The sequence below is a fragment of the Nematolebias whitei genome, chromosome 20 (genome assembly GCF_014905685.2).
Source record: "Nematolebias whitei isolate Nwh7 chromosome 20, NemWhi1, whole genome shotgun sequence".
Lineage (NCBI taxonomy): Eukaryota > Metazoa > Chordata > Actinopteri > Cyprinodontiformes > Rivulidae > Nematolebias > Nematolebias whitei.
Genome location: NC_056517.1, coordinates 39,513,672 through 39,523,011, shown reverse-complemented (window position 1 = coordinate 39,523,011; position 9,340 = coordinate 39,513,672). Strand labels below are relative to the sequence as shown.

General features: G+C 42.0%; 1 protein-coding gene and 1 pseudogene across 1 annotated transcript in view; one reads left to right on the top strand and one right to left on the bottom strand.

The window, feature by feature from the left end:
* The window catches only part of unm_hu7910 (un-named hu7910), a 30,533-nt gene that overhangs the window by 8,725 nt on the left and 12,468 nt on the right, over window positions 1-9,340 (bottom strand). The window contains exons 5-11 of the mRNA XM_037694321.1: window positions 6,727-6,780; window positions 4,637-4,738; window positions 4,010-4,045; window positions 3,446-3,490; window positions 3,251-3,280; window positions 3,143-3,175; window positions 2,385-2,420 (exon numbers count right to left, since the gene is read on the bottom strand). Of these exons, the coding sequence (XP_037550249.1) occupies window positions 2,385-2,420; window positions 3,143-3,175; window positions 3,251-3,280; window positions 3,446-3,490; window positions 4,010-4,045; window positions 4,637-4,738; window positions 6,727-6,780 (336 nt within the window). The remainder of the gene's footprint in view (window positions 1-2,384; window positions 2,421-3,142; window positions 3,176-3,250; window positions 3,281-3,445; window positions 3,491-4,009; window positions 4,046-4,636; window positions 4,739-6,726; window positions 6,781-9,340) is intronic.
* LOC119426919 lies at window positions 5,658-5,776 on the top strand (annotated as a pseudogene).

Sequence of the window (9,340 nt, the reverse complement as noted above, 5' to 3'; positions counted from 1 at the left end):
GGGTCTTGTTCACGAATGAGGGAAAAATGGAGCGTGAGATCTATAGGCGGATAGGTGCAGCATCTGCAGTGAAGCGGATGCTGTACAGATCTGTTGTGGTGAAGAGAGAGCTGAGTCAAAAGGCGAAGCTCTCAATTTACTGGTCGATCTACGTTCCTACCCTCATCTATGGTTAGGATGCCTCCTGGATGCCTCCCTGGTGAGGTGTTCCGGACACGTCCCACCGAGAGGAGACCCAGAGGAAGACCCAGGACACGCTGGAGGGACTATGTTTCTCGGCTGGTCTGGGAATGCCTCGGGATTCCCCGGAAGAGCTGGCCCAAGTGGCTGGGGAGAAGGAAGTCTGGGCCTCCCTACTTAAGCTGCTACCCCCGCGACCCGACCCCGGATAAGCAGAAGAAAATGGATGGATGGATAGATGCTTCTCACAGAAACACGGCAGAGAACCTGAGTTTATCCATCTATGAATGCCACCTTGATGGCTGTTCTATTATCGGTGCGCCTCGACGGGTGCAACGGGCTGGAGGACTGGCTGAGAGGTTCTCCTTGTTAGACCCTTGTTTATCAGGTTCATGTTTCACTCAACAGTCACTGTTGAGCTAGTTTAGACTGAGTTCAGGTCATCAAAAGCCTGGTCCTTGGATAAGTGACACAGTTCAGGAGGAGAAACTGTTGTGAGGTGGAGCAGTGAGGTGGAGCAGTGAGGTGGAGCAGGTATGGAAATCAGGTCAACTTGACGTTCAGACTTTACCTGAAGGAACTAAAGAATTCCTTAAATGAGTCTATTAGAAACGGCAGAACTCCGTTTTTACTCTTTACATCTCACTTTCAACAGATTTTGGCTCCCAAATCAGTACTTAAGAAACCCAACGTGGATCCAACAGAATCAAGACATTTCAGACCAATATCTAAATGAACATTTTTATCAAGCTGTTAGAAAATGTTCTTCCACCGTTTGAAATAAACATGACATTTTGGACAAGTTTCAATCAGGTTTTCGTGAAGTTCACTCCACAGAAACTGCTTTACTGAAGGCTACCAGTGACATCTGATGTCAGCTGATTCAGGGCACAACACAGTTCTGGTCTTACTGGACCCATCTCAAGATCTTAACCATCAGACTGCAGAACCATACTGGGTTATCTGGTTCTCTCCCCAGGTGGTTCTCATGGTACTTGTCTGACTGGAGTTTTAATGTTTCTGTAAACAGGATCATGTCAGACTCTACAAAGCTGTCTTGTGGTGTACCTCAGGGTTCTGTTTTAGGACCTATTTTATTTATTCTTTATATTTCCCCTCTTGGACAGGTAATTCAACAATTTAAAAATGTTCAGTATCACTTTATGCTGATGATATTCAGCTCTACTGCTCATTCAGATTAAGTGAGTTTCATGAACTCAAGTCCTTAAACTGCTTGGCTAACATTAAACACAGACAACTCCTGACAACTGAACTCCCATCAGACCAAATCTGATTACTGTCCCTGAAAACAAGGTTCTTCAGATTAAACAGGTCTACAGTGTCTCAGGTGCTTCAGTTCAGTCCAGCCTCAGAAACTTGGAGTCATTTTTGATTCTGTGATGTCTTTAAAACAACAGACCAGAAACTGTCTCTTCCATCTCAAGAACATCTCCAAACTGAAAAGCTTCCTGTCACAAACTGAGATGATCATTCATGCTTTTGTTTCTTCTCATTTGGACTGTTGGAACAGCTGATTCTCATGTTTAAACCAGGAACTGGACTGTCTTCAGGTTGTCCAGAACTCAGCTGCAGGACTGTTACCTCATACATCAACAAGCTCACATCCCACCCGTTACAGAGTTTTAGTTTGAACTTCTGGAGCTTTGATTATACTCTGACTTGGTTCAGCTCCACACACCGTCTCGCAGGTTAAGGTCTCTGATCAGTGGCTGTTGGTGGTACCAGCACCCATTTTGAATCTCGTGAGGATCGATAGTTTCAAGCGGTTGCCCCCCCGACTTTGAAAGCTCTTCCTCCATCTTTACGCAGCCTAAACTGAATTAATGCTTTTAAAAACATCTGAAGACGTTCTTTTACAGACAGGTAGAGTTTTGGTATGTTTTACCTGCAGGTTTCTACGCTGTTATGTGTATGGGTGTTTAATTGTATTTTGATGTATCTTATTAATATTCTACTGTGATGCACCTTGTGATGTTATATCTATGAAAAGTGCTGTATAAATGAACTTGACTTACTTGTGTCTGTTAGCTTCCTGCAAGACGTTTTAAACAGGAAACATTCCTTTTAAATCTGTTCAAAATTACCTAATTTAAACATCAAACCAATCTCCTAAAATAAAAGACTATAATACATCTAATAAAAGTCAAACAAATGAACTGAATGAGACTAAAAAACAAACTGACTGATGCTCTCCTCCGGCTGCCGCTCCTTCAGCAGAACTGAAACAAAAAACACAAAAAAAACTCAACCAGTGTTTCTCCTTTAATATTTACTACACATGTAAACAACAAACTGAACAACAAATTCAGTATTGAACAGCGTGAAGGAACACAGCCTGGTACTCAGCTGTTACAAAGCTCCGCCCATTTTTGGGAGAAAATAGCTCATCCACTTTGACAGAAATTGAAACCTCCTGAGGTGATTGTTAGGAAAACAGAACAAAATAAAACTAGAATCGTTTTGAAGTGTTTAAGAGCTCACATATTATGTCAGATAAATAAATGTTTATTGTTACCGTCGTTTGAATAAACTTTCATAAATATCGATTAAAGTTCAGCAGATTGGACAAACCACACCTACAGTCGACCTGAAGTCACTAATCTCTCCTTTTATTGCTCTTTTGTGTTTGACCAGTAACTTTTAGGCAAACTCACCATTATTTCCAGTTTGACACCAGCAGTTTTATAATAATGACCTACTCCAAAAAAGGGGCGGTGCTATTTGTTTTGACCCAAAAAGAGGTGGAGCTATTTTAAAAGTAGCAATGTTGATCTGACTGTCAGCATTAAAGTAAAAACCTTTGAACGGTTTTAAGAAAGAAACAAGTGACACGTTTAGTAAAATGTGAATAAAGAAGTGAAAAACATTCAGATCATTCTCACGTCTTTAACAAACATTAAAGTTTATTACAACAAAATGTTCAGCTGCAGCTGACACTCACCTCCTGTGCTGTCGATGGTGTTGGTTTCCTCCTCTGAAGATAAAATAAAAAAATGGAAATTATTATAAAGTCAATAAATTAGTGACAGAAACAAAAGATTCAACTGACCATAAGTATGTCCGCTGTCGTCTGGATCATCTGACAAAAGAAACAACACAAAGAGGTTTGGTTTGAGTCATGACGAGAGCAAATGCTCACACGTCTAAACAACCGAAACAAAAGTGATCATTTATGAACTGGATGTTCTCTGAAAACATTTAAAATAACTGAGTATTCCTGCGTTCACAGCGGCGTTTAACTGACCAGGAACAAAGTCGTCTTCCACCGGTGGAGGCAGAGGAACGGCAGCTGGAGACAAACGGAACATGTGGAAACATCTGGTGAGACGTTACAGACGCTACGCAGCACTGACCATCAGCAACTCCCGCAATGCTAACGCTCAGGATGTGACGTGCGTTTGTTTCCTCAGAGCCGTTTTCTTGGGCAGAGAAATACGTTTACGACGTTTTATGGTTCCTACTGAGAACACTTTGAGGTGTTTGTGTGTACGAAGCGTTGAAGCACCAACATCATCTACACTTGTTGTTTTTGTAGAGGAGAAACGTGATGCTCACGACGTGGCTGTTTGGACTTTACTTAAAGACAAACTGTCAGAACAGAACGACAGAGAGCCGCTGAAGAAGAGCCAGAAGATGGAGGCTGAGAGCACAGAAGAACCAGAAACTGCAGAATGTAAACAAAACATGACGCTACAACAACGAAAACTTACGCTTACTTTCTTCATGTTTTGATGAAAACAACATAAATAATCCAGACAACAAGCAGGTGAGCATGCAGCAGCAGCAGCAGCAGCACTGAAGGACCAACCTTGGATTTCAGACTCCACATCCTGAGATCCAGAGGCTGCAGCAGACAGAGTCAAAAGTTAACGAGTCGTCGTGCCAACAGGTCGCCATGCCAACGCATCAGCTCATACAGGTGACAGGTAAAGTGTGCTCCTTCAGGTTTGTCTAACGCTCAGTGAGTTAAATCTGAAAACAGACCTGATTACGAAGAGCATATTTTAATTTTTATTAGAACAAGGACTCAAAACACTGAACATCAGTAATTAATCACGTGCCATAATTGTTCTCTTCACCCAGCGATTAGTCAGGGTCATGAGTCTCTGCTCAGGTTTTGCTGGGAACACCTGGACTGAAGGTCAACAAGAAGAAAAACAGTTCTTATATTTATTCCTATAAAAGCTGTTTCCATGTCTGACCCAAACAGACTGATGAACTGAAAACTGATCATCAATAACCTGTAGGTGATTCCACTGTGTTGCATGGAAAGCACCAGAAAACTGAAATTATCATGCAAACTTGACGAAATCTTCTAGTTTTAATAAAAGCCTGTTTAAAATCTGAGCTTTAGTTGCCATTCTTAGTGTGGCCCATGGTTTCTGTTAGAAGAAGAAAGGCTCAGGTTCATCTGTGGACAGGTGTCCTCACACACCTGGTTCACTCGATGCTTCAGGTGACGTGACCTTGAGCGGGTCGTTGTTCTGTTGATCTGCATCTCCACGAGCCGGTGCTGCAGCATCAGGACCGCTGGTTTCTGCGGAACGACACACAGGAATGTGTTGCTCACAAAGGTTCTTAGAAAGTTTGTGAAGATCTTCTGACAATGTTTCATATTCGTTCATTTTCTCATTTTCACAGGGAGCGGTGGAGCAGAGGTTAGACAAGGCGAGCCTGTGATCAGAAGGTCTCCGGTTTGAATCCCCTGACCATTACATCAAAATGTGGATGGGAAAGGTGAAACACCCACACCTGCCTCCATCCTTACTTGGCCCATGTGGGGCCCTTGAGCAAGGCCCTTAACCCCGACCATCTGCTCCCCCAGGCGCTCTAGCTGGCAGCTCTGTGCTCCACACAGAGGGCTGTGGTAGTTCGGTGGTAGTTCGGTGGTCTGTGGCTGCATCTGGTGTAAAAACAACTGTCAAGTCTTTGTGTGACTCCTGAAGAAGGGAGCAGCCGAAAGAAGAAAAACATTTTCCAACAACATTAAGTCAGGTCCTCTGGACGGTTTCTTTTTGTTTCAACGTTTTAACAGAAGGAAACCATGCAGAGGACCTGACTTAATGTTGTTGGATTTTTCTACCCGGATTATTGAGCATGAATCAGGATCTTTTCTCATTTTCACTGACGGGTGACACAAAAACAGCTCTCAATAATTTAGTGCTAAGAAAATGAGAATGAGCCGAAACACGTGTATAGATCAGGAAAACTTGGCTCTAACTTCTGATAACAAAACATCATCGAGTGGAGATATTAGTTTTAACCCCAAAAGGGGTGGTGCTATCTGTTTTAAACCAAAAAGGGGTGGTGCTATTTGTTTTAAACCAAAAAGGGGTGGTGCTATCTGTTTTGAACCAAAAAGGGGCGGTGCTATTTATTTTTGCCCAAAACATGGTATGATTAAGATGAAACAGATGAAAAACTATATAAAAAAATTCCTCACAGACGTTCAGGTCGTTTACGGCCTTATCACCTGGAACTTGCCTGGTCTCATCTGATCTCGGAAGCTAAGCAGGGCAGGGTCTGGTTAGTACTTGGATGGGAGACAGCCTGGGAATACCAGGTGCCGTAAGCTCTGGGGGGCAGCTGTGGTGTAGTAGTAGTAGGGCAGCCAACTTGGGACCAGAAAGTCGCAGGTTCAACTCCCCGCCATGCCCACATGTCGTGGTGTCCCTGAGAAAGACACATAATCCCTAACTGCTCCTCGGGTGCTTAAATGGCTGCCCACTGCTCCACCCGGGTGTATCTCAGGTGTGATGGGTTAAATGCATAGAAATAATTTCATCATCGTACAGTAACATACGATGATGACAACACACGGCACTTTCTTCTTCTTAATGGTTTTAATTTGAAGTTAATGTTAAAACCCAGTTCTGTTGGATCCCCAGCTCACTTTAAAGCAGAACCATCAGTTTAAACGGGTCACAGAAAATTGGACTTTCCATGAACAAACTGTTTTCTTATCTTTAACACTTTTTAGATTTCACCACAGAACGTTCAGCTCATTCACAGTCTGATGATACGACACTAACTTTGCACCTTCATTTAAAAACTTCTTATTTTTTACATTCTTTCATTTTCTTCTACATGAATCCAAATGCAGGAAGTTTTGTTTTCTTTCACCCAACGTGGCTCTCTGCTGTAAGACGGAAGGTTTTCCCATTTAACAATCTCAGATGATCCTCTTTGACCCAAAGTCTTGAAATTAAACAAATCTCAGGTAAAATCCTTCATTCTTAGGAAATCCCACTTAAAATCAAACAGCTGAACTATTTTACGTGTTTTTACAAATGTATAAATTTATGGCCCTTAATACACTCAGGTGTATTGAGTTAGCGTCAGATCATCCCAGACAGGTGGTCCTGGTCCTGGTTTTCCTTCAGTCAATCGGTTTTCTGTCAGATTAGTGTTACGCTCCCCGGGCACACCCTCAGTTCTGATTCTCAGGTATCAGGTCAGTCCCGACCCATTTGTGTTCGTGACAGAAGACAGAAAACAACCTTCTCAGTGGTTTTGTTTCCTCACCTGTGTTCTCTCCAGGTGAACCTTCCTCCTTCAGAGTCTTGGCCTCCTTCAGTCCTGTTCGGGGTCCAAAACGTACACGTTTAAAAGTCATACAACAGCCGGCACAAACACAAAACTGTTTGACAGTTTTTACCATTTTAACAAAAACAAAGTCACCAAAAGTAAATTGAAGGAAAAGTCTGTCTGCTTGAAAGGAAATATAATAAAATGGAAACTGGGTCAAGAGTTTTTGAAAATGTCTGGGGGCTGGACCCTTGGTCTGATTGTGAGATGGACTCCCGACTAAACACATGGCAGCGTTTCCTACGTCAGCAGTCCTTGGCACCAATCTCTGCACCCGACACTTAGCAGAACTTGCGGCGGTGGTGGGTGGGTGGAAGTTTTTGGTAGGCAGGGTGCTCCGTTCTGTTGACAGGGCGGGGCGCCCTCCTTGGATAAACTAGGGGAACCACTGTATAGACACATCGTCATAAATCTGTTTTTATTGTTGGCAAAACGGTATCTGAGGGATAGAAATTAATCAAGACTGCCACAAACTGTGAATTTGAAGTAAGATAATTTGTATTACTCTGAAGGTTTGGACATAATTTCTAATTATTTCAAAACAAGAGTTTAACTGAATTTGCCCAAACACATCCTGCAACAGCTGACCATGTTTAATAAAATAACTTTTCTTATCAGAACCTGCAGTTTTTACAAATCAACAGAAGAATAACATGGAGGATTAAACTGTACGCTGATGATACAATTCTGGTTTTAACCTCGTCGACATCACTAATCTCTGTTCTCCTGACAATTGTTAATAAAAAAACAACAACAAACACAACTGGAATTATTTCTGAAACAATCAATGTTTTTCCAACAGAAACTAGAGAACTATTCAACCAAGATGTGAAATAAAAACAGAAGACAAACTGCAGACGACTGACGTGGTTCACAGTTGAAACGTGAAAGGAAAGAGTTTAAAGAAACACCAACGAGGAGCTCAGTTTTTTTTTAAAGGAAATGAAGATGACAAGATAGGAAGAGGATTGATCTTCATCACTTTAGATTAAAACAGATACTTGAAAGCTTAAAACTTTTATTAGAACAAAGAAGAATTCAACAAAAACGGTTTATAAGATTTAAAACACACATTTAGAACAACAATCATTCCTTTCCAAAAATCACTACGAGTTAAACTGACTTTACAAAAAACAAATTATAAATTAAATTATTTTAGGGAAAACAATCAATTATTTCACAGCCAGAAAGTTAAAGAAATCTTTTAAAACTATAATACAACAACGATGATTATAAATCAGATTCTTTTGAGGATTTTTTCTCCTAATGCACAGATAAATATTTTTAATATGAAAAAATGAGGAAAAAACAAAACCACAAAAACATTTGATTTCAGTAAAAGATGTGAGAAAATAACGAGAAGCTTAAATTAATACCTCCCTGCCAAACTAAGAGCCTAAGAACTAGTTACTTTAAACCTTCATTTTAATATTTTCTCCATAAAATAAAATCCCACAACCCACTGAGAAACTACATGGGGGTGGAGCTTTAGAGACCGAGCCGAAGCACAGCAGAGAGGGAGGAGGCGGAGCCTGGAAAATATATTTACAGTATTTTTGTAAACAACACAAACACATTGTCTGCAGTTTGTTTACAGTGAAAACACATTGTTTATTCATCGCTAGCAAACAAACAATGCATGAAAATTACTGCCAACGTGTAAACAACAACATCAAAGTTCAAAGATATAAATAAAACTCCAACCGCACAGGATAACTTGATGTCTAAAGAAAAAAAAATATTGGAAGATCTTTTGAGATCTTTCCAAAAGTGAAGATCAAGACCATTTAGCTGATATCTGAGCTGAAGCACAGCTAAATTCTAAAAACTTTTCTGAAATGTTGTTGAACTGAATGATCTGCTGCTCTGAGAAGAGTTAGCCCTGATGAGGTGTTCACAAGAACAGCACCGGATTGAAATAAAAACACTTTTATATCAACAGGAGAACCTGATTCTGACCCAACTGACTGATCACAGAATGACCTCCGCCCAAGAATTAAACGTTGGTTTCATTTCTTCCCGTGGTCTACAACAACCTTCTCCATCCTGACTGCCGTCGGAATACTCGGCTGAGGATCAACGTGTTTCCTGTCTGGAAACCTCTTCACATCAGTCTTTGTGGCATTCCTTGGCCTCTCCTTGACCAGTCTCAATGGCTCCAACTTGGCCTTGACTGGCCTCTCTGCCTCCATCTTGGCCTTGGCAGGTCTCTCCGTCTCAATCTTGACCTTGGCAGGCCTCTCCGCCTCCATATTGGCCTTGGCAGGCCCCTCTGCCTCCATCTTGGCTTTGGCAGGTCTCTCCGGCTCCATCTTGGCCTTGGCATGCCTCTCTGGCTCCATCTTGGCCTTGACTGGCCTCTCCGCCTCCATCTTGACCTTAGCAGGCCTCTCCGCCTCCATATTGGCCTTGGGAGGCATCTCCGGCTCCATCTTGGCCTTGGCAGGCCCCTCTGCCTCCATCTTGGCCTTGGCAGGCCTATCTGCCTCCATCTTGACCTTGGCAGGCCTCTCCGCCTCCATTTTGGCCTTGACTGGCCTCTCTGCCTCCA